At 33.3% G+C, this 24,841-nt stretch overlaps 1 protein-coding gene across 1 annotated transcript in view; it reads left to right on the top strand.

Moving 5' to 3' along the window:
• Positions 1-8,694, top strand: part of LOC124359229 (nucleotide exchange factor SIL1) — a 42,940-nt gene extending 34,246 nt beyond the window's left edge. Inside the window, exons 6-8 of the mRNA XM_046811800.1 lie at positions 1,708-1,911; positions 4,851-5,023; positions 8,128-8,694. Coding sequence (XP_046667756.1) covers positions 1,708-1,911; positions 4,851-5,023; positions 8,128-8,455 — 705 coding nt within the window. The 3' untranslated portion in view covers positions 8,456-8,694. The remainder of the gene's footprint in view (positions 1-1,707; positions 1,912-4,850; positions 5,024-8,127) is intronic.
• Positions 8,695-24,841: the final 16,147 nt, after the last annotated feature.

Genomic DNA, 24,841 nt, shown 5'->3' with positions numbered 1-24,841 from the left:
CATATAGCAAAAGCAAACTCACAACTAAGTTTGAGCAGAGGAATGGGACTGATAATCAGGTGGTCCGATCTGACAATGTGATAATGTGTCAGTCTTGAACTATATAAACATATTGATATCACATATAGCAAAAGCAAACTCACAACTAAGTTTGAGCAGAGGAATGGGACTGATAATCAGGTGGTCCGATCTGACAATGTGATAATGTGTCAGTCTTGAACTATATAAACATATTGATATCACATATAGCAAAAGCAAACTCACAACTAAGTTTGAGCAGAGGAATAGGACTGATAATCAGGTGGTCTGATCTGACAATGTGATAATGTGTCAGTCTTGAACTATATAAACATATTGATATCACATATAGCAAAAGCAAACTCACAACTAATTTTGACAGAGGAATAGGACTGATAATCAGGTGGTCCGATCTGACAATGTGATAATGTGTCAGTCTTGAACTATATAAACATATTGATATCACATATAGCAAAAGCAAACTCACAACTAATTTTGACAGAGGAATAGGACTGATAATCAGGTGGTCCGATCTGACAATGTGATAATGTGTCAGTCTTGAACTATATAAACATATTGATATCACATATAGCAAAAGCAAACTCACAACTAAGTTTGAGCAGAGGAATGGGACTGATAATCAGGTGGTCCGATCTGACAATGTGATAATGTGTCAGTCTTGAACTATATAAACATATTGATATCACATATAGCAAAAGCAAACTCACAACTAAGTTTGAGCAGAGGAATAGGACTGATAATCAGGTGGTCTGATCTGACAATGTGATAATGTGTCAGTCTTGAACTATATAAACATATTGATATCACATATAGCAAAAGCAAACTCACAACTAATTTTGACAGAGGAATAGGACTGATAATCAGGTGGTCCGATCTGACAATGTGATAATGTGTCAGTCTTGAACTATATAAACATATTGATATCACATATAGCAAAAGCAAACTCACAACTAATTTTGACAGAGGAATGGGACTGATAATCAGGTGGTCCGATCTGACAATGTGATAATGTGTCAGTCTTGAACTATATAAACATATTGATATCACATATAGCAAAAGCAAACTCACAACTAAGTTTGAGCAGAGGAATAGGACTGATAATCAGGTGGTCTGATCTGACAATGTGATAATGTGTCAGTCTTGAACTATATAAACATATTGATATCACATATAGCAAAAGCAAACTCACAACTAATTTTGACAGAGGAATAGGACTGATAATCAGGTGGTCCGATCTGACAATGTGATAATGTGTCAGTCTTGAACTAGTAAACAGTGCTGTTAACCACTGTTTCTTATAGGGTTTGGCACCTCTAAATAATTGTTATAATAATTCGTTGTCTTACTCAAAATCAATGTTTGGTTTATTTGAACTATTTCTATTACCATAAAAATCTACATATTACAAAACTTCTAAAGATTTAAGAGAAAGCTTAAGTAGTTTTCTTCACTGCATTACTTATTTTCTACAAATATGTTTGTGTAACTAATTCAAAACATTAATTGCCTCAAATAAGTTCTAACCTTTCCTTATTTTTCATGCGATTAAACCCATAAGGAAAATATTTTGCTAGCAGCTATCTTTACCAGCTATACTTTAGAATGCTTTATTTTTTTAGTTCTTTATGTATTAAGAGTTAGTAGCAATTCAGATAACAATTGTAACAGGCCCTGGAGAGTGGAGCAGTGGGTACTATATTGCGGGTGCTGGCCCTGGACACAGCAGCTAATGTACGCTCGTCAGCACTTTACGCCTTAGGCTGTCTGGTGCGGAGGTTCCCTCTAGCTCAACGTCAGTTTGTGGACCAAGGTGGCCTTGCTGTACTCGTATCACTCTTTGATGGCGATTCAGGCGAGCAGTTAAAATTACAGGTTCGCTTCAATTGTTAGTAGATGTATAGCGTTCTATATCTGTCTTAGTAAGCAGACCTACGTGTTATTTTTCACGTAGATTTAGTTATAAAGACATTAATTTTATTATTATTTTTGTTGAAGTTTAATTTTAAATGAAAACAAATAAGAAAAAGCCTTTTTGAAACACAGAATTTATAACACATTTTCATATTTTAGGAAATTATTTATACTCTAGAATTAGTTTACAAATTTCCTTTTGAAAATGACCTCTTGCTACTGTGAAATGAAATATAACAAATTAAATGAGAAAGCTCTTTATTCGTTGCATTGTGTATATACAGTAGGAAATGACGTCAAATGTAGATACAAAAATAAGAACTAGAAAAAAATGTATAAAAAAATAGTATGATATACAGTGTGAGTTAAAAGTTTGGATACACCATGTTTAGTTTTTGATGGATAAAGATATACCTTTCTAGGGATTAGAAATGAACTTTTTAGTCACTGTTGCAACTTTGCCCAATCCCCCTCAAAATGACACTTAACCAAATTGAAACCCTGTATTTAAATCAGGAGTCCAAAAAACAATTCAACATTGCCAGGAAATAGGCAGCGTTAAAGACCGCTCCAAACCTGGAACTAAAATCGGCTACAAACGAGGCCTTGTCACTTGAAGTTTTACAGTCTGTTGTAGAAGATCTTCATGCCTCAACAAGAAATGTTTCTCAAATATTAGGTATATCTCAAATATCAGAGTGTTAAGTTTTACATGACAGAAATTACCTATCATGTAAGAAATTTTAAGCTAAAAAATATTTATTTACTCATGTTACAGCTATGATTTACAGTTCCTGAAAAAAAAAAAACAATGCATAGTAATACAGGCATATAATTTTGGAGATTCAAAACGTGGCTTGCGAAGTGATGAAAACAGGGTGACCATTTTGATTTTTTATTATGACACCGGATCTAGGGTAAATGTTACACAGTGTTATTTAAAATTGTAGAAGTATTTAAACCAAAATACTAATACTAAAAATAAACCTACTATAAATTAAGGAAGCTATGCCTTTTCCATATGAAGTAAAATCATGTAAGTAATAAAATATAACTGATGAGCAAAGTGCATTGAAATAAGATCCAATGTAATAAATTAATGTCTTTGTATTTTAGTTTATTGCATTTTTTGGTTGATGATTTCACAGTTATATAACATTTTGTAAAATAAATCTTTATTACAATAAGTTATATTGAAATTATTTCAAGTTATTATTTGTATTCTGAAATACTTTTTTCAAGGAAACCAAAACATAAAATTATAAATAGTGGTTCTTTTGAAGAATGTTGCCCCATAATCCATTACCACCAAATTCACATAATACTTGATTTTTTTTCAAAAAGAAAATCCATACTCTTGAATTGTGATATTTTACTGACATGTTGGTCGCCATCAGCACGGGGCAGCACCACAAACTTTACTCTCAGTCCACCCAACCAGAAATGCTTAGCTGTAAAGATTAAGATAATGATTCTACCCTATTTTATATTGTTAAAATAGACCAGGTCATAAATGGGTCATGGACTACAATTTAGATTTGTCTTAAATATATAGAGTATGTTTGTTTTGATTAGGTATAAACAGTAAAATGTGGTGGCATTAAGCAAAGACCCTAAATAGTAAAAGAACCAACTTGAATTTATGTACATGAATTGTACTTTTACACAAAGAAAAGAGAGTTTTGAAATAGTATTTCCCATCACTAACACCTTCCCTTTCCCAGTTTTATTTTTAGCAAAGATTTTATCAGTATCTACTGTTCAGGAGCTAGGTAATGTCTCCCATCCCTGTAATTCAGTTTATGGGACAAAGACTACTCTAAAGGGTTATAGAAATCAAATTAATCTGCCAAAGAGAGGATAGCCTATTATTACATTTAAACACAAAAGTTGGTTTGAACATTTTATAACTAAATTATTCCTTATTCACAAAACTTTGTACAAAATTTATTTGAAAATGTAAATACAGAAAATAAATAAATTAGAACTAACATTTCTTGTAAAAATTAAGTCCTGAATGAATACCCATACGTCTTTTGTAATGCCCGAGTTTAGTTCAACATTCACTACTTGCACACAATGTACTGTTAATGTTTTAAATCATATTTTGTAACTAACAAGATTTGAATGGAAACACACAGTTCTAACAAAACATAACACCTTGTCTGCGATCTTGTATGCAGTCGGCAAAGTCGGGTTTATTGTAGACTCATGACAAGTGCGCAATGATTCCAGCATATTGAATACTGACACACACACACATAAGGTTGTTAGAGAGGCTCCAGGCACATTGTGTCGTATGCAAGTCTACTGTTTCTTTAATCTGGCACACAAAATGCTAGATTATTTGCTGTAATAGTCTTATCTATGTTTTTACAATTTCAAAATTTATTTTTTACCATCTAAGTTTTGTTCTTTTGAATTCCCTCAGTCTTTCCTGAAATGATCAATATTTTCCACTAGGAATACTTGCATGATCAAACATATTCTGCATCCTTGCATGTATCTACATTTATTGATCTATAATTTATATAAAAGATAGTAAATAAATCTTGGTAATTGGTTTATTTGGCTAATTGGTTTATAAACCTTAAGTTATTGTGATTGTATGACAAAATTGAAATTATAGATCACCATAATGTCTCATTTGTCTAGAGAAATTTAATGGTGAGTTTCAAATTACCTAAAAACCACTAACCTGTGATTGGCATTTAATTTTAATGCATTTAAGAATCATTCTACAGTGAAGATAATTGAGAAAAGGTCAAAACCATAATGAAGCTAGGTTTTTATTGTAATATTTATCTTCCATTCTGATGCAAACCCAATAACAGTTACAGAACTATTCTGCTTTACTTTAGCATGTGTATTGAGTCGTTTTTAATGTGATTTGTGAATAGGTGAAAGTGGTGACTTTCATTGACGATCTAATTGTTGAGAGACAAGACGCTAAGATGACACAGCTGGAGGTTTTGTCCAATAATGAAACCTCTGCAGAGAAGAAGGAAGCAGAGGAAAGGTTAAAGCAGTACAAGCAAGTCGAACTAGAGAAGACTTTGCAGGAAAAAGAATGGTATTTATTATTTTTTGTATTAATACTTTGTTTTATTTGTGATAGATACTCAAACTTTGTACAGTCATTAAGGATACATAATAAAAATAATATTAAAATGTAAATGTTATTGTTAGCATACTTTTATGAAAATATTGCATTTTTAAAGTATGAAATGGAAAGCTTCCCCCTCATTAAACAGATTATTGATAATCTAGATGACTTATTTAATCAGCAACAATCAACATTTTTTATTGATTGTTGTTGATTTAATTTCAAATCAACTTTATTCAAATGCATACAATATGCATAGATTGGTGTAATCTACTAAAACTAGTATGCCTGGAACTAAACAAATTTAAGGACAGGATTTAAATATACATTTTCCTTTTTATTGCCATTTTTCTCTGAGCTTAGTGTATCAGAGAAATGGTTTGATGTAAAAAATAATGTATTTTTTATGCAATTTTAAGAAATAGTAGTATTAATGAATGTTACTGTTATACAAAATACATTATGAACTTTGCTATATAGGGATTTGTATGTTGTATTAACCCTTATAACGTCACAGACGCCGTATGGCGCATAGACAAACTATCTCCAAACGGCAAAGACGCGTACGGCGCATCGACACAAAACTGCGTCTGTAGCAAATTTAAGTTCCTTTTAAATCCGATCAATGTCACTAACGGTATGCGTCAACCATGTGTGTGGGTTATTGACCTATGTCAAGCGTCAAAATATAGCTGTCGCGTTACATTGTTTGAAACAATAGACGCGGTGTCTAGACACTCTCCCCGCCACACGGCACAGACGCCGTACAGCGCTCACGCTTTTGTTTGCAGTTTGGCTTCAGGTAGTGCGTGTCTAACCATCGCTGAGTCGGTTTCCTTCGTCGTGTTTTCTGTTTATATGGTTTTTATTTATTTGTTAAAAGTATTGATATCTTAGTTTTGTATTCATTTAGTGTTTTTAGTGTCATTTTAGTGTTTAGTGTCACCTATTTAGTGTTCAGGTACTTTGGGATTATACCGACCACACCAGTATGAAGAACACAAAAATATAAATTTATAGCTAAACAAACATGATAGAACGAAAAAACAACTCTTTAATTACAAAATTACAAGCATTTCCAGGCATTGTGATCGGTATTGTTGTCGCTGTTATCTTATCTTTCTCGAGAATCCCGATTACGACAGGCCACGCGGCATCATTTGCGGTACATAATTGCCTTTCCATTACAATTCAATTTATATTTCTGATCAGATCCTCTAGAATTTGATATTTTACTGATAGGTACTATCTCGAGGGATGTTTTTCTTTCGTTGACATCAGCGAGAAGGCATGGCACTCGCATTTTGGGTGGCGGAGTATGATCAAGAATAAAAACAAGTTTTGAGTGTTTTTTCAATAAAGAGTTTAGTTTTAGTTTGATCATGTTTGTTTTTATTGAATTTTTGTGTTTGGATAAATGTAGAGGTAAAACACGGAAGTACAACAAAGCGACGCACCAGCTGAACGGGCGGCGAGACTCTGCAATCACGTTATCTACTAGACCGCTCGACTTTGACCTCTGTCTGAGGATGGGGAGGGGTTTGCGATAAGACGATTCCTGTTTTATATTGACGAAATATTGTTCTACGCTAATCTAGTAATCAGTAGAAGCAAAATGTCAAATAACGATTCATGTCTGGGTGTGGTCGGTATAATTCCAAAATACCGTGTTCATTATTAGTGATAAATGACATGTCTCGTAACATTGACGATCCTGAGTACAGTGACTTTATAATTTTAAAATTTTTACTTTTTTATACTTACTATAATTATAGAAAGTAAAAATAAAAATGAACTTTACACATTAAAAATTTTTTTTTTAATATTGTGCCGTTTGCTGGAAGTCGTGAAAAGATATACTGACGTTATAAGGGTTAAATTGTAAGAATCATTGTTTGGAAAAAAAATTGAATTTGGTTATATGAATTGTAAATATATATTTATATTCAATTAGGACAGCAAATGGCAACATTCTGAAAGAACCAGTCATTGAAATTCTTAACCACTATATATGATATTCTTTCATGTCTATGGCCATCAAGATCTAAAACTTTAAGATCTACACAAAACATTTATAAATATACAGTGGTCCATGTTTGACTTTGTAGCCTATGGAACTGTTGTGTTGGAGATGAAGTCATGAAACTTTTGCCATTCCACTGTTTTTTTCTGATCTGGTATTTTTACTTGAAGAAAAACAATTTTGACAGAAGTATATATATATATATATATATATTTTTTTTTTATTTTTTTTATTGAAAGCTATGATTTTTTTCACATAAAATGTATCATTTTGTGAAAAACACACATTATAGTTGTAATATTAAGTAGCCGTGTTATAGAATTTTTGTAAGAACAAAAAAATTTAAATTAAATCTTATGTTCCTTAACTCAATGCTTAAAAAACTATGGATAGTTTTAAATCCATCTTGGCTTCAATCTATATAAGAAAACAAACAAATATTTACTTTTTAAAATCAGTAGAATTTAGTGTACCTATTATTACTTGCCAAAGGAGTGATTGTATTAGAAAGTATTATTAAAATATAAACAAATTTTAATTCCCAGATTGATAACATTCCTTTTCAATCCATAAATAAATGTGGGGTATAATTAGGAAAAGATGGGTCTATGTTTGTGTTTACTTATATAACAACATTAATAATTTGGTGTATCAAAGACGATTAATTATAATTTGTCTTCATAGAAACCTATGGATTTACTTGACAATCTCAACAACAGAAACACAAATATTTAATAATAAACTGACATTTGTAAATAAAATGTAACTTTGACCATTGATTTACTTACCACTAAACCATAACTATTTAACCATTTGCATGTCTAAGTCCTCTATTTTTCATGTCACTTCCTCTGCAAATTAGAAAATACAGAACTGAGTACAACACTGTACAGAATTGTTATCAGTATAAGTTCTTTGTATATCCTTTTAGAAAACACTCAAACTTGTGCATATGGTGTCACAAAATTTACTAATGGACACCGAAAAGATTTAAGCAATTCTAGAAAATAATATCTCAATAATTAATATTATTTTTTTGTTTTTTGAGGTGCCAGCATCTGGTGAAACTGTTGAAGCGTGAGTTGCTCAGTAAGAGTATGCTGGACGTGGAGGACGTGTACTCAGTGCACAGTCCTGACCTGGATGTGGTGGAGAAACTGACAAGAGCGATGGTTTCCTTGGTCGAGCCCTGTAGACAGGAGTTCCTGGCTGACCCCCACGTGCAAAAGTTGATACTGGGACTCATCCAGTGGCTCAAAGGACTGGCACTGGGGGAAGTTGATGAGACTGACGGAGATGGCTACTACAGAGGGCTGGCAGAGCAAGTCAAGTTGCTGGGCTCTCATCTTGGGTTCTTCCATACCAATCACCCATAGTCAATTTTATTAACCTACACCACTTGCGTAGTGTAGAAACCAAATGTTGACTGCTGTATATTAATTTTTTAATGAAGGTTTAATTTTTTTAAGTTATTTATTCAATTTGATTGCATAATGTTCTTTTTGTAAATTTGATCATTCAATAAATAATTTGTGTAGGAATTTTAATATCATTGTAAATATCTATTGTATATACTGTATTTAAAATAAAAAATGTATTTTGTATTTTTGCTGTATGTTTGAATTTTATTGTTCTTGCATAGACATTGACTGATACTGTTACGATTTGCTCACATCCTGTTCTAAAACCGCCAACACATTCACCAGAGTCATTTTTTAAAAGTTACCAGTCCAGTTACAAACATTTTGTAGCATTTTACATAAAGATGTAATTGTTATTAATGATCATATAAAGCTAGAATTTTTTCTAAAAACCCTTACTAAGGAATCAGTTTTAAAATGTTCTACATTGTAACTTGAGAGATAAAAATAAAAGGTTATTGTTGGGCACACATTTTTAGTTTTGTTTTGAAATGAATATTGAATATTCAACTAAATTTTACTGAATATTACAATCATAACTTATCCACAGTGATTACTGAATCAAAGAATATCACAGAGATACATTGATAAATAACGTTTTTGTTGGTGTTTTTATGAAGTGTTACATATAATTTATTTTCTAAATGCAGATATGGACTCACATAAAAATCATTTTAAGAAATTAATTCAGTCTTGGGTGTTTACGAGGGATGACTAGATTCCTTTACTCAATAATGTAGCTCTTTTCCATAAGGATACCAATATTTTCATAGTATTTTGTTACAAAAATAATGAATAACAGAATGAAACAGAAGTGCTTAAAATAATTGTGGAAAGTGATTTCACAATATCACAACTAGTGATGCGTCAAAGCGAAGCCGGATTTCAAATCCATCAAATTTTCAAATAAAATCTGTTTGTGGAATTCAAATTTAAATTCAAATTCTTTATTCCCAGAACATTTTTACAATGTATAGCAGTGTCAAAAACAAATTCAGCATGAACTATCATCTATGATATAGATTGGTATGACCTTAACAGTTAAGGTTTTTTAGTTACTAATTTCAAACATTCAGGGAAAACATCATTTTCAATACAACAGTTAAATAAATAGGCTAAAATCTCAGATATATGAGGTGCAGCAATTTTTAACAGACCAGAGTTCAGGCAATAAACATCCAGACTCTTACTACAGCTCAAGGAATTGATAGCATCGTAGACTTGCTCAATGCTCACACATTTCAAAGAAAAATTGAGCGCTTGAGGTAAACTCTGCTTAACCTTATCTAAATAAAGACATACACTGATTTGAGTTAGGAACATTACTAACACAAACAATACACACACAACATTACAATACTACTTACACTATTAGTGAAAAAATCATTAAATCCAGCTGAGGTAAGATTTCTTTTACTATTACTACATTTAGGCCTATCATTTTTGCTTGAATTCTCCTTTACAAATTGACCACATTTCCTTGGGTTTGTTCTTAGCATTAACAACTCGATTACAGCTATACAGTCTCTTTGCCTCCCTAACGGATCTCCTGTATTTGCACCTTAAATAATTAAAACAATCCTTATAACATGCTGGATTATTGCATTTAAATTGTTCGTACATAAACTAACAATGATCTTTCAGACGTCTAAGATAATCATTATACCAATTAGCTTTATTGAGATGTACATTTACTATAAACAATTTTTACAGGAAACAAAGTCAACAATGTTTAATAAGTAGTTTAAAAACCAATCAAACTTCTCATCTACTGTTAAAAGAGTGTAGAGAAACAGCCAACTTGTTTTACTTAATAGCGCTGCAAAATAACGTGAGCTCACACAATTAACAATTATCCTTGCAGCACCATCAGTAAATGTACACTGCAACTGGCAGCCCATAATGATTGCAAAATGATCAGAAACAATCATAGGCTCAACTTTAGACAAAAAAATCCTATCAGAATGTATTGTAGTCGCTATATTAGCAAGGCAAGAACCTTGACCTAAACCAGGCCTAGTTATTTCATTAATAGTTGTTATTAAATTAAAACTTGTCAACAGATTTAAAAATATATGCTTATTAATATGATCACATAAAATATTTACATTGAAATGTCTACACAATACCAGAGATGAATTTAACTTATTCCTAGAATTATATACAGATAATAAATTGAATAGTCCTTCAATAAACATATTAAAATTTTTGTCCAAGGGCACACGGTACTCACCTAGACAGGTAAGGTTCAATCAACTCTTGAATGTAAATGGTAGCTATTTCACACGTACCTTCAATTGAAAGTTCCACAAAGTCCGGTACCTCAACACCTACCCTTCCAAATTTGGTATAAATTGCTACACTACCTCTCCTGCCCGATGATCTGCAGTAGGCACTGGTCATTATTGTCGTAACCTGTTACACGTATGTCCACAATCTCATTTTTAGCTAACCAGTGTTCACATGTACACAAAATATCTACTTCAAACCTGTTATTTAGATAATTAACTTCATCAATTTTATGTAGATGTCACTGCACATGCTATTGCGCTATGACTGCTTTATACTCACCTTCTAATGTATTTACACTATGGTTCATGTCTTCTAGATGAGTAGTCAATATTTGTTTATCATTAAACTTATTGTCAATCATGGTATATTTGATTGGGCTGAGTTTCCAAGTTTAAATTCCCACTGTTTTTAGGATATTTGTTCTTAAATTTAGACACATACATTATTCGGCCAGAATTCTGGTGAGTTAACCAATTATCCCCAAAGATAATTGATGAGACTCTAATTTTAAGGAGGAGTAAAGATCAGGTCGTTTAGATGCAATCTGTTCTACAACATAGTTGTCAGGTTTATTCCTTTTGAGGTAATTCTCAATGTCACTAGGTTTAGTATTTGCACTAAAATGGGATACAAACAAGAACGCTTTCTTGTCAACTATATTGAGGTTATGTTAAGCATTTGAACTTCCTTTTATAAAATTCTGCCTAGGCCTACGTTTTACTGTTGGGGAATAGGACCTAGTTTGCTTTTGTGTATTAAAAACATACATAGATAAAATAATTATTACAGTTTCTAAATAATGCTCACAGTTTGTATCGATTTTCAGTTATTTTTTTGACAACACAAAAGACTTGAAATGTTTCTTGCTGAGAAGTTTTAAGAGTCGATCAGATTGTTCACGGAGTCAAGATGTTTCTTCAGAACTCAAATTGTGTACATCTAGGTTACTCTTTTCTGTTAATGTCTATTTCTTGAACAACCTTGCAAAGATTTTCTGGAATATTTACAAGTGTGACAACACTGTTAGGATGCACTCTCATGTTTTTATGCGAAAATAAAACTATAACATTGGTCCACAGATAGAATGATTTAATGCAGGTTTTAACTTAATTTGTGCAAGTTCCTCGGGGTACTGCAGGCAGTGTTTGTCTAAAATCACCAGCCACCAACAGTCAACTTCCCCATAATTGACTTGCTGCTCCAAATGCCTTAGAGAGTCCTGTCCAAAGCTTAAAATCAACCCTAATGAGTCATAGTACACTTGTTCCAGACAATCAGCTTACATACTCAACGAACTATGCCGGGGAGTGCCGATGGCCGAGTGGTCTAAGACGCTGGACTTTGAGTCTGCGTTAGAGATAGCGCAGGTTCGAATCCTGTCTGTGACCGTTGCCACTTTTTATCAGTACCATCGACCTTGTACTGTATCGACTCTCCCCCTTATTCTGTTTGATAAGATCCTTGCACAGGCCAGTGGCCCATGAGGACGGGCAGAATAAGGCAAAAAGGAGATCGGCTTCTCCTTATTAAAAAAAAAAAAAAAACTTAGGTTGGATTGGATTGGATTGGATTGGATTGGATTGGATTGTTTTAAAATGTTGCACATTGGAGTGACAGTAATGTTTAAGTTAATGGTTAACTTAAATGCTGAACTCACAGTTTTTCCCTCATTTAACAACACAAATATGATTGCTCTGATACTTTTGCTTTTTTTAGGCTTCTAGCAATAAATGAACTAAACACTGATAGTAAATTTCTCAAAAAATGTTTCAATCAATTCAAAGTATACATTTACTGAAAAAACTTTCTATGTTAAGCAATAGGTATCAAATTTTGGTGGGGTCTTTTACCATAAACCCTGTTTTTCTTGAGTTATTAAGGTCAATTAATTTAAAAAAATACACAAGCCATATTATTTTACATATTTAAATGTAAATAGAAGTTTTTACAAAATTAAGAGAAGGAAATAGTGTTGACTATTGATTTAGAAACTATGACGTGTAAATACTATTTGTGGAAAATTTTAGCTTACTCGATAGTGCTTAAGAGACTGGTTTTACATTGGCCAGTCACAGAATAATGTCAAGTCTTATGCTCTTTTATGACCTTATTTTCAGTCGTAGAATGACATGAGATTTTAAATTTTAAACATCATTTTTTAGTTTTTTTTTCAGTATTTTTATTGGTTATTTAGAAAAAATCTAAAACATTACTGTATTTTATCGTTTAGGTGTTAAAAATGTATACACTTTACAAAATAAAATAAAAAGTGTTTGGATGGGTATTAATTATGTATTTAAAATGGAACATTTCTCATAACACCATGATAACAAATAAAGGCAACAAATAACTCATTATACATAAGTGCATGAGATTTAACATTGTTCTTGTGGGAAATTACAGGTCATTACTCATAGCTCTTAAGAGATATTATGAAGAATGATGAGTCAGTCCTTTTTTAAAACTGAGGTAGGCAACATGCATATCAACTTAGTTATTAATTTTAACATCTTTACGGGCTAAAATTTCCAAGATCATTTATTAATACATATCAAGAGCCAATAAAGAATATTTATACCAATTTTGATGGCAAATTCATGGTACCACTCTTCAACAAAGATTGGGATTCTAGAATCAATCAACGGGATTTTCTGCAGAGACTCGTCCCATTATTAATTATAACAAATTACCGATCACGAATTTATCTCAGTTTGATAAATAATATTTTCCTTGCAGTTGTATCCTAATCCTAATAATACTAAATATGTGAACGTGAGTTTTTTTGTTTGTTGTACTTTTACACGTAAACTATTCAACCAATGTACAAAAATTTTACATGAACATTCATAGAGTCTGGGATTCTTGTTTCAAAAATCTCTGTACTTGGTCTCTAAAGTTTTGAATGATACTATCTTTGTCTCTGAAGGTGCATTAGAGCAAATTCATTGTCTCTGAAGTTGCATTAGAGTAAACTAATATTATTAATTTAAAAAACATGTCAAATGTAATAAATTATACTATGTAAACATTGTTTTGTGACAGACCAACCATATGTTTAGTTATTTAACCACTATTTTCTAATTGTTTACATTTTATACTCTGAAAGCATAGAGTAAGCTTGATAGTAACAATACTTCTTATTTCAACCTTTTCTGTAATTGGGGTTGAGCACTACAGAGTAAGAAAATATCCAGACGCGAAAATGAAAAGTATACTTTTAACTATACATTTTTAGCAAATACTGAGTATTAGATACAGTCTAAGTAGTTTATTGTAAAAGTTAAGATTGGGGTAAATTACAATGGCCATAAATATACACTTTTAAATAGATTTTCTTGATTTTGACAAGGCAAACTCAACATGGGCATCTGAAATATAATTCACTCAAACCAGAAGTGCTCATACACAAGGAAAAACCTATGTAATTGCATGTAAAGCTGTGGATAACTGCTAGTATAAATATTAATATTCATGAATCACTGTGACAATGTCTCATCTACTCGCAGACGACAGCTGATCGGCATTATGTAAATTACAGATCGCAAAATTGTGCTTTTGTTGTACTTTGTGTTTGAAAAACCCGTAAGTAGGTATTCTACTTAACAAATTTCTTAGTTTTGTAAATATTTTGCTTGATGGTCAACATGTATGTATTAAATGACATACGTTGTTGTGTGTCTGTTGTTTATATTTGTGGATGGCAGTAAGCAAAGTGCCAATCGTTTTTGAAAAAGCTTATATAGATTTACAAATTATCGTGCTTTTGTCAATAATGTTTTTCCCACAGTTCATATATGTATAGATTTTGACATACAAATTATCTTGTTTTTTACAAGAATTGCTACGTATTAAAACTCCTTGGGATGCTGAACACTTGAGACACAATAAGGTAAGATTTTTATGGAAAAATGTTTTTTTAAGACCTTCACGACGATATACTACCACATCGGGTACACGCGATCGGGTACACACCGGGCTTTCGTAAAACGCGTTGTACGCCGGTTGTACATGTTGCTATGCATTTCCTTATTGTGTTTTTATTGTTTGTATGTCTTGGTGGTTTGTTAAATTTGATCCCGCGCTTAAATAAATACTATTTCGGGTGCACGATTGCTTAATTTTTAAGTTGAATAATTTTTTAGGTACCCCTTCAGGTACACAGAAAATAATTTAAATAATTGTTTGTGCATAATTGCGAAGCCTACGTACATTTCTCGTTATACTTAGACGTTTGACGTAAAAAACTGGTTACGGTTTTTTGCCATTATTATTGAAAATGATAAATAAATTCTGGAAAAAAGCCATCGTCGTGTTACTGTATGCATATGTTTATCAGTTTAATTAGTGATATATACTCTAAAATATTGCTCTATAAAGATGTTTTGTACACTACTTTTGTAGTGGTTGTTTAAAATGTTTTGTGCTTCAAAGGTCTCTAAACGTCAATGATTTTGATTATACTCTAGCAGAAGACGGTCATTATACTTAACTATGTTAAAGTATCAGATAGTGTAACTGTTTTTTGAAAAATCAAGCGTTCAATAAACAATCCAATTTTATTCTAGATTTATAACCTCACTACTTACAAGTTTAGGGAAGTTGAGCTTTTTTATGGAAGTATCAATATCTCCAATTGTGCATCCTTTTTTATCAAATTGCACTTTAAAAATAGTTACATAGTTCTAAGTTGTTATTTAAAAAGGTAATGTAAGTCTTTATGTTTGCATTTTGATGCAATCCTGCATTTTTAACAAAAATTCTTTAAATATACGTCACCGAATCATATCATAAATGTCATTTCTGAAAGGTGATTGGATTCAACTAAAAATGCCATTATAATATAAAAAACCCCTGAAGCTCTGTCAAAAAGAAATGATAGGGAAGCTAGCTTTATAAAATCAAAGTGTAAATTATGAACGTGTAACTCATATACATGTCTAGGGCAGAACTCTGTTTATATATATTTAAGGAAAAGTGCAGACTAAGAATTTAAACTATCAAAATAAGTTGACAAACAAAATTCCAATTCATTATTAATATCTAAAATATTTTTTGTTAAAAGGTCTGTATGCGTGTTTTAGAAACATTTGTTCTTATAAACGGTTTGGTTATAAATAATTACATCTTTGGAAAATATATTACTTATTTAGTTTAAATCCATGCATAGCTGGTATAACCTGTTTGTGAGTGCTCATATTGCCATGCCAGAAACTTGCAAATGTGGCATACACCGCAGAACATGTGTCGTTCACGCCCACCTTGCTGGTGATTTGGTGGGCCAGACTGGTTCCTACCTATGACAGGTTGAGCCAGACTAAAATTTAAATTACAAATTAGTTTATCAACATCTGATTAAATTAAATTTTTGTAATGGCTTTAACATTTGCACAGGGAGTCTTTTAAAATGTTTCTATATAAGTCTTAAAACACGATATAACACTATTGGATAGCTCAGATACGTCTGTATGATGTGTCACTTTAAAAAATGAGTTTCAATAATAAATTAAACTGATCAAATTAAACCGTATTTCTTTATTTAAATTCACAATATACAATGTAAAATGTATAACTACGGCATATAAAGAAACGTTAGCCTAACAACACAAAATATCCAACCTGCATATCCTCATCATAAACATGCTGGCTTGTTGACTATTTTGCAATTAGGAAGCCAACTTTAATATTTTTAATGGAATATCCTATATTTTCTCGCAATTGTGGATATAAAACATCTTTATTCTAGGCAATTTTCATTTTAATATGCTCATTTATCAGCTACAAACTACAAACAATTTTTATATGATAGGCTACTTTTTGATATAATCATTGTGTGAGTAATTTCAAGTACAATACAAATTAAGCGAATAACGTTGTTTTTTAGTGGACTGTTAGTATCGTGTACAGATTAGTAACAAAACTTTAATGTAATAAACTGCCAACGTGATAGGCATGACAATTGAATATCACGAAAATAATGACCCCTTTATGTTTTGAACCGTTGCAGATATAACATTAAAACTTTACACAGCAACACTTAACATGAGTTTTCAACACTAAACTTTTTGATCCAAATATCTTATTTTTGTTCATGTAAAATGGGGATGTCCTACAAAACATCGTAAATGAGAGCATAGGTCGAATAATACATCGAATTAAAAGATTCTCATAAGAGAACACAATGGCACAAATACAATCTCAAACGATTACACAGGCATGGTAGCAGTTTAAAGTTACCCATACAAAGACAGAAATCGTGCAACTGTCTCGTCATCTTGTGGGAGAGACTGCGCTAGAGTTCCGCTAATAAACCTTGTGAGGGCTAATTTCAAATGTCTGATTATATTTCGTTCGTGTAAGTGAAGTTGCCGACGTTTGATACTTACTATAATATTACGGTCTCTAGCAAGCTGTATTAACCTACGATTGAACGTTTCTTGTGGCAATATTTTCAGGCATCCATGAAGCAGGGAGGCCGTTGTACATGATCGGCCCAAAGTAGGAGAAGCTCTTCCTGCAAACTTCAAGTAACACATGCTGTACATTTGTAAACATTCGACTTTACTAACGTTCATAAAAAGGATTACGTTGTTCAGGGAGGTGGGAATCGACCGAAAAATATCCACGATCTTTTGTATTTCTCAAGTGATCCTGTCTCACCACACTCATGTGAGAGGGAGGGAAGTATGTTTGCTACTACAAAATGGATGTGAAACTTTTTACCAACAGAGTTCTCGCAAACTCACATCATTTTCCGTATTCTAGAGAAAACAATATTTCGGTTTGTAATATATGCTCGTGATAATTAAAGAAACAGCTTTTTGTTTGTACATATTATTTCAAACTCAGATGCAAACTTAAACGTTGCTTCCAATTGGTTACAATTTCTACTTACTCAATTGTTATTAATACATAACCAACAATTACTCAACTATTTTCTTAGCTCAGTGGGAAAATGATACCTTTAAATTTTTGGAATGCCCCAAAGAACCGTATGAGATAGAACATTGTACCTAACACATTTTAAACCAGCACTCTCTCTAGACCACCACATCACCCACGTGAATTCTGCATAGAGCATCTTAGATTTTCTTCGCTGTACCATTGGATTAACGTATAGGGTAAATACTTATAATAATCTGTCGTTTTTACAGCTTTACAAAACTATAATTTAGCCATTGAAATTTAGATTTCTTATTTTATAAGGGATTAATGTTTTTAATAATCACCATTTGGCCATTATCAATTTTCAATTCATTTTCTAAAGGTGTGCCTTAGTTTAACCAATAACGTATAACAATTCAATTTATAATATGAATAATCAAAACTCGCAGAAATCAGTTGACCACTTTATATATATATATATATATATATATATATATATATATATATATAAAGATTAATAATATATTATATTAATAATATAATATATAAAGATTAATATATATAAAGTGGTCAACTGATTTCTAAGTTTAATGAAAATTCGGTACAAACTGTGTACATTTCTTTTAGTACAGTCGTTTCTCAAATATTATTCCCGATATAATAAGAGAACGTCGTTTTCAAAATTATTTCCATTATCAAGCACAAATAAAGGACTTTTGGCAATTGTGGACTTTTGGTTTGCGCAGAAGTGGCTCAAATACTTCCGTTCTTTATAGTACCGTTGAGTTTCCACTGCTAGTAAGTATTGTAGCATACCGGCTACTTAGCTGGAATAGATTTTTGTCGGGAGGAGTCCTGAGCCCGAGGAAAGACTATAGGAAGAGAAATACCTGCTGAGAAGTAAAACGTCCAGATCGGTTACGTAAACGATCGCGCGGTCACAAGTTGGGTAACCGGGTCACGCCTCACCGCAGCGCTGGTAACCGGTTACTGCAGGACAAGGTCGGCCGGCTATAGCTAGTACCGTCTACCCCGGGGCGTTCACCCTCTTTCACTTTAACTACAACATAAATATATTCTCTTGCCTTAGTGTGAGAAGTAACAAATTTAGTGCGTCTGTGCATTGTTTACGAGATCGAACTTCAGGTAGCACCATCACCCGCAACTTAACTTCACATTCAAATATGAAGACCTGCCTATGCAATAGTTATTTATGGGATAAAGTTGCATATTTCTAACAGCTCCTTTTGCATCTTGTACAAATCAACTTCTATGTAAAACACGACTATTTAGAAAAGCTCCTGCATTAAGGCACTACTTTTATGCATCAAGACACTCCTTCTACTGAGAAAGTAGACTCGTCTAGTGACTCAGCGCGTCCTACTCAGCTCCCCTTCCACCCACTACTCGTCTGTGATTTTGAAGTTGAGTGAATTGAAAACCCGACAAATAAAATTAAACTACTTAGTGTTATATAATTGTACCTGAGTAATCATGGGGAGGGGCTCCACCAATTTCCTTGACAAAATAATAGAATCCTCTGACAAAGGTACAACTTTAGAATAAAATACGAACGGGACAAGCCCCCCTCTCCCCCCAGAGCATTTTATTTCAAATAAATCGATCGCTTAGTAGTCTTCAACTAAAAATAACATTTATGATGGAATTTTGAATTCAATCATTAACAAATATATAAATTCAAACTCTATAACTATTTTAATTTACTAAATACACGGCACTTAACATATAATAATTCAATAATTTGCATTGAAACGATAAATATTTTAATCTTACCGCTACGCAGCAACTGCAAAAGTGAGGTTAGTTCTAGTTACTGCTTGTGGCTTCTAACTGTACCCAGTACTTTCAGTTACCTAGTACAAAATGTGCTTGTACTGATTTAGAATCATACAATGAATACGTACTATTACTGATAAACGAGTCCGAGTACTCTGTACAAGGAACTGCGTTAAACGCATAAACTATCTGCATCGTAAATATACACCTGAAACAATAACCTGTACCAGGTACTTTCGGTTTGTGGTAACTAGTACTTTTGGGATGGACGAGTACCCGGTACAAAGTGTCTTAGTCCTGTCGTGATCAGTTGCTACAGTAGTTATTGTGTTGCCGAGATCTGAGCAGTTCTGTACTGTGTTAGTTGTCATTCGTTGTCAATTTGGAGAGAGTTTTCTTACCGGGGTCCTAAATTACTACATAATTATAAATTTAAGTAGGTTTCGATTAGGTTTATCATAAAAAATGTTACTAGTAGTACCATAGTTAAAGACAATCTTTACGAACGCTCGTTAACTTATTATATTTATAAAATGTACGTATGTATTTACCTACTTGTATAGGCTAATAACAAATAGTAGATGGGGATATAGTGGCCTACTTCTCGCCGACATCGCTTTCTTTCGGAAGACATAAAACAAGAACCGATCGTCATAATGACATTTAATTTCGCAACAAGTTAAATAAAGTATATGTTCTTTCTAATAATATATTCTTGATGTCTTCGGTAATAAAAACCCTGCCAAAAATAGTGGCCCACGGATAATGACAAAGTACCTAGGTTTCTTCCTGTCCTTAGTCCAGTCAAGTGGTATACATCGGCGTTCGACTCATTAGTTACTGTAAATAAATTATATTTATTATTATAATTTTTTAATTATATATATTATTTAAAAACGTGTTGATTGTTGAACAGATATATAAGTACAATTAAAGTGATAGTTTAAGTTAGCTTTCAAGTCAATGATAACTGTTAAATATGAATAATAATTAAAACAACAATTAAAACCAATGGCGCAGCGTAGTGGGTACGGCGGTTATCGCAAGATAACCAGATCAAGCAACGCCGAGCGTGGCTGCTGCTTGGACAGGTGACCTCTGAGCGATCCTGTCCTTGCAAGCGGCCCGTCTGCCCGGCCATTGGTGGTGGTTCGGAAGTCACCTTTAAGCCGTTGGTCCCCAGGTTAAGTGTTAGAGAGGGCTTCTTAGCCCTAACTTCGCCTGGTAAAATAAGACATTCTTTACTTTACTTTTTTTTTAAAAAACCTGAGATCCTGTGGTTGTTTTATAGAGAAGTAATTACGCTAAGTTCATAAAGCTGAGCTGGCTTTCCACAGCTAGGTCAAAATATCTCAAGCTTACTATAGTTTCTGATGAGGTGTGAACCGGGCAAAGTAGATGGCAATTCTTTGTTTGAAGTTTATTTTTGACGATGGAAGGATTGTGAAGGAAACAGGATTTTTCCAGACATTTGCCATCGTTTAGTGAAACAAAAAAATCAGTAACACTGCGTTTTGAGATCTGCGATATGATCTCTTCTTCAGGTAAATAACTAACCTAACACATAATTACAACCCAGGCTAAAATAAACAAATCATACCAGAGCGTTGTGACACGCTTAAGTCAGGAATCTCAACCATCATGTTGTGTGTCGAATTCACCAACTCTAAAACATGCACTTAATAGAGATGGTAATAGCTATCTATTTTACTAGCTATTTTACTAGATTTGGATGGCCATACTCTAATCATCAGTTTTACACAAACATTGTCATCAAACATTGTAATCGTTCCTTTTCGAGCCACGACGGCCGGAGTGAGTGACCCTGACCAAAACAATGGGTCTCATCGCAAGCACTTTCCCTGTTATGTGATGCGCTCACTACAAGGTTAACCAATCCGCCAATTGGCCAATGTCCTGTGGACGGTATGGCCGCCCCCGCGCCGTGCAGGGAGCCCGTGACAGGAATGGGGACAACGCACATGCTGTAACACGTCAAATACTTACCATACATTGTACATTCCTTTCAATGATGTATTAGCTCAGTAATTAACATACTGTAACTACATTTCTATTATACTAACTATCGTCATGGACTCATGGTCCGAGAACGATGGTAAACTGACCTATTGATGTTAGAATACGCGAGAGACGCGAGTGAAAGAGCACACATGGCGTATTATGCTCTAGGGAGAATGTTTTCACGCTTGAAACGAATGTTCAACTACTAATTACCATAGTCCTAACGTTAGTGTAGCTTAATTCGCCACTTGTACAAATCTTAAGTACTTGTGACTCATATGTACCATGGTTCGTCTGAATCTCATTTGATCTCAGAAGTTCACAAGTGAAAGATGGTTCATAGTCGTACTTGCCTGCCCATGTCTTCAAACGCAATACGACATGAAAAGAGAAAATTTTTGAAGGAAACTGAATAAAAACTATCCAAACTCAGCAAAGGATACCTACATGAATGTGAACTTTAATCGACAGGACTTTGCAATTTGATGTGAATAAAGAACTGTAATGTACTGCATTTTTAATTATAAAATAAAAATAAACCATTAAAAAACTAGAAATTGTGTTAAGAAAAGCAAGTAGGAGAGAATGTAAACAAAACAATAATGGATTGTAACACGTTTTGTGGCTCTTGGTTCTTTACATCAATCAGGTGAGTAAAGGATTGAATTGTCCACCACCACAGCACCACTGGCAGGTGTTTTAATATGTACAGATTAAATTAGACTATACATAACTACCCACAAACAATTATAATTTTTGTTTTATTCACATACAGTCGAGTTTTATCCACATGGTGGGAAGGGTTGAGTCAATGCGAATGTTAATTCAGCTTCATTCCACCCTCCTCCACTCAGTGAAGTGTCTGAATTCCGGCGCTGTCATACATACATGACTCCTGGAATCTGGAGTGAACGTCCGTCTTAAGAGATCCAAAAAAGTTGGCGACGAAGCAACTCAAAACGACTTGCATGTTTACATCAATCAGGTGGCTAAGTTAGTGAAATGCAACTGGCCACTGTCAGATATTTTAATATGTTAAAATAAAAATAGATTATACAGTTGCACTACCTCAAACCTGAGCGTCCAAAGTAATCTTGGAACTGTCTTGTTTGCGGAAGAGTCACGAAGCTCGGTGCTGTCACGGCCGGTGAGTCCCTGCAATTAAGGGATTACCGCACAGGACTGCGTGACCGAACACATACTCCAGCACGTGTGATCTGGCGCTGGCAGGGGGAGGAGTAGCAGCGGCGTGATGGTTCAGTCATCAATCTCGAGATGGCTACTTTTTGGTAACCTAAGGTTATTAGAGTAGACCAAATTAACCTTATAGCGTAAGCAGGACCTTGAACCTTCAGCTGTGTGGCATTGTTTATTCTTTGAGTGGTTACAAAGCTCTTGCCAGACATGGCCACCTTCCAAAAAACTTTCAAAGTATTTCAAGGCCATCAGACTTATTAAAGTGTGTCAGTGCAGCTCTTTTTACCTTACATTACGCACTAATAATGAGTAAGGACTAAAATATTTACTCGATCAATATTAGTTTACTTATACGAAGTCGTGCTTATATATTATATAGTTAACATATAGTTAATTTTTATGTTTTGTTCATTGCTTTTGGGCTTAAGTATTGCTGTATAACATCCACGTTGTAATCAGTTTGATTTAATTAGATTTATTTCATTAATACTGTTTTTGTTGTGCCTTAGGTGCAACTCTCTAAAACGATAACTGTTCCAAAAAAGCCCAAATAAGTTGACACTTCGTACAAACATTGATCTTATAAATATCTCGGCTAGTTCGTTGCCCAGCTTGGCACGGCATTTCGTTTTAATAAGGCATCCGTTTAAACTTAAAGTAAATTTACAACTGCGTTATTATGAACCTAGAGAACGCTTTTAAAACATTTTGTAATTACAGATTTTTTGTTTCTCGATCGGTTTTAGAGATATCAATTACAAATGTATATCTCATAAGAGTTGTTCTAACACCAAGTACTCGCGCTAGGAAAGCTGAAACAAGATAAACTTAATACACGAATTTATGTTACAAATGTCTCAACTAAGATCGTTTATCAGCTTGGTATACTATTTAGTTGTATTACGGCAGCCCATAAAATTTCAATATAACTCCGTTTTATGCAGATAGAGAAAAAAATTGTTGTGGATTACGTTTAAAATGTCCTAAACTTTTTGTCTAAAATTATTGTTTTGTATCTCAAACAGTTTGAGTCAGTTACAATCCCATCAGATTATATTAATAGTTGTCACAAAACCTATCTATGTCTTCCTCCTAAGCCGCAAGAGCCACTTGTATTACATAAAATAAATAAAACTATGCATTTGAATTTGTTAGTTCCTTATTCTTCTATTGACGGATTCTCTTGTAGCAGCAATCTTTGGATGTGACATTTCAACACATACATTAGTTTCTGTGTAACTTTATGTTTTGACTCAAACATAAGTATTATCAACTATAATTATATTAATTACTTTACAAATATTTTAAAAAATAAGAAGGGATGCATCGGGCTTTGGATTATGTTCTCATAATGAGTGTTTAGAAATGTTCACAGAAAGAGTCATTACTTGATTTATTTATACTTTCAGATAAAGTGTTAAGACAAGAAATTACGAACTCTGTTATCTTTATAGTAGTTGTGTACAATATTTACTATAAGACTTCTTTATTCTACACATTATTCGAGAAGACCACATTCTGACATCAATCCTTAGTTGCCGCACAGATGTAAAAACGAGAACCAGATAAACCAACAGGTTACGGCAGGATGATGCAACCTGACCAGAGACACACGCGACGGCCGGGTCCGAGTGAGACGTAAGGGCTGTTCTAGACAGTCCTATAAGGAATGTTGGTCAGCATTGAAACTTTAAAAAGTAGAAAAGTATAGTCCGCTTTATGCACTAATTCCTGGTGAACACAGTTAATACAAACAGTAAAGTGATCGGAAATCCATTGTGTAAACTTATACATATACTCGTATATCACAATATTGATTCACAATGCTATTGCGAAAACTATTTAGACGTCAGTTAAATGAAACGGAATGGAAATGTATTCAAAATATTGACGTGGGTGAGCCAAACCTGCAAGTGTCCCAGTTGTTTTGTCTTCTGTGACAAACAAACATGGGCGTCCATGCCATAGATTACCGTAGCTCGTGTTGTCATGGAGACACACCTCTTCGGGAGGCGCGTGTTAGTGGAGTAATTACTGCCTTGGTGTCGCCATTATACATCATGGAAACACATAGATTTTGCGATGTTATTTTACAACATTAATACAAGGAAAATTAACTAATGGGGGTTTTCTCTCAAGTAACATGGAAAC

The sequence above is a fragment of the Homalodisca vitripennis genome, chromosome 4 (genome assembly GCF_021130785.1).
Source record: "Homalodisca vitripennis isolate AUS2020 chromosome 4, UT_GWSS_2.1, whole genome shotgun sequence".
Classification (NCBI taxonomy): Eukaryota; Metazoa; Arthropoda; class Insecta; order Hemiptera; family Cicadellidae; genus Homalodisca; species Homalodisca vitripennis.
The sequence above is the reverse complement of the archived record's forward strand: the minus strand, read 5'-3'. Positions and strand labels throughout refer to the sequence as shown.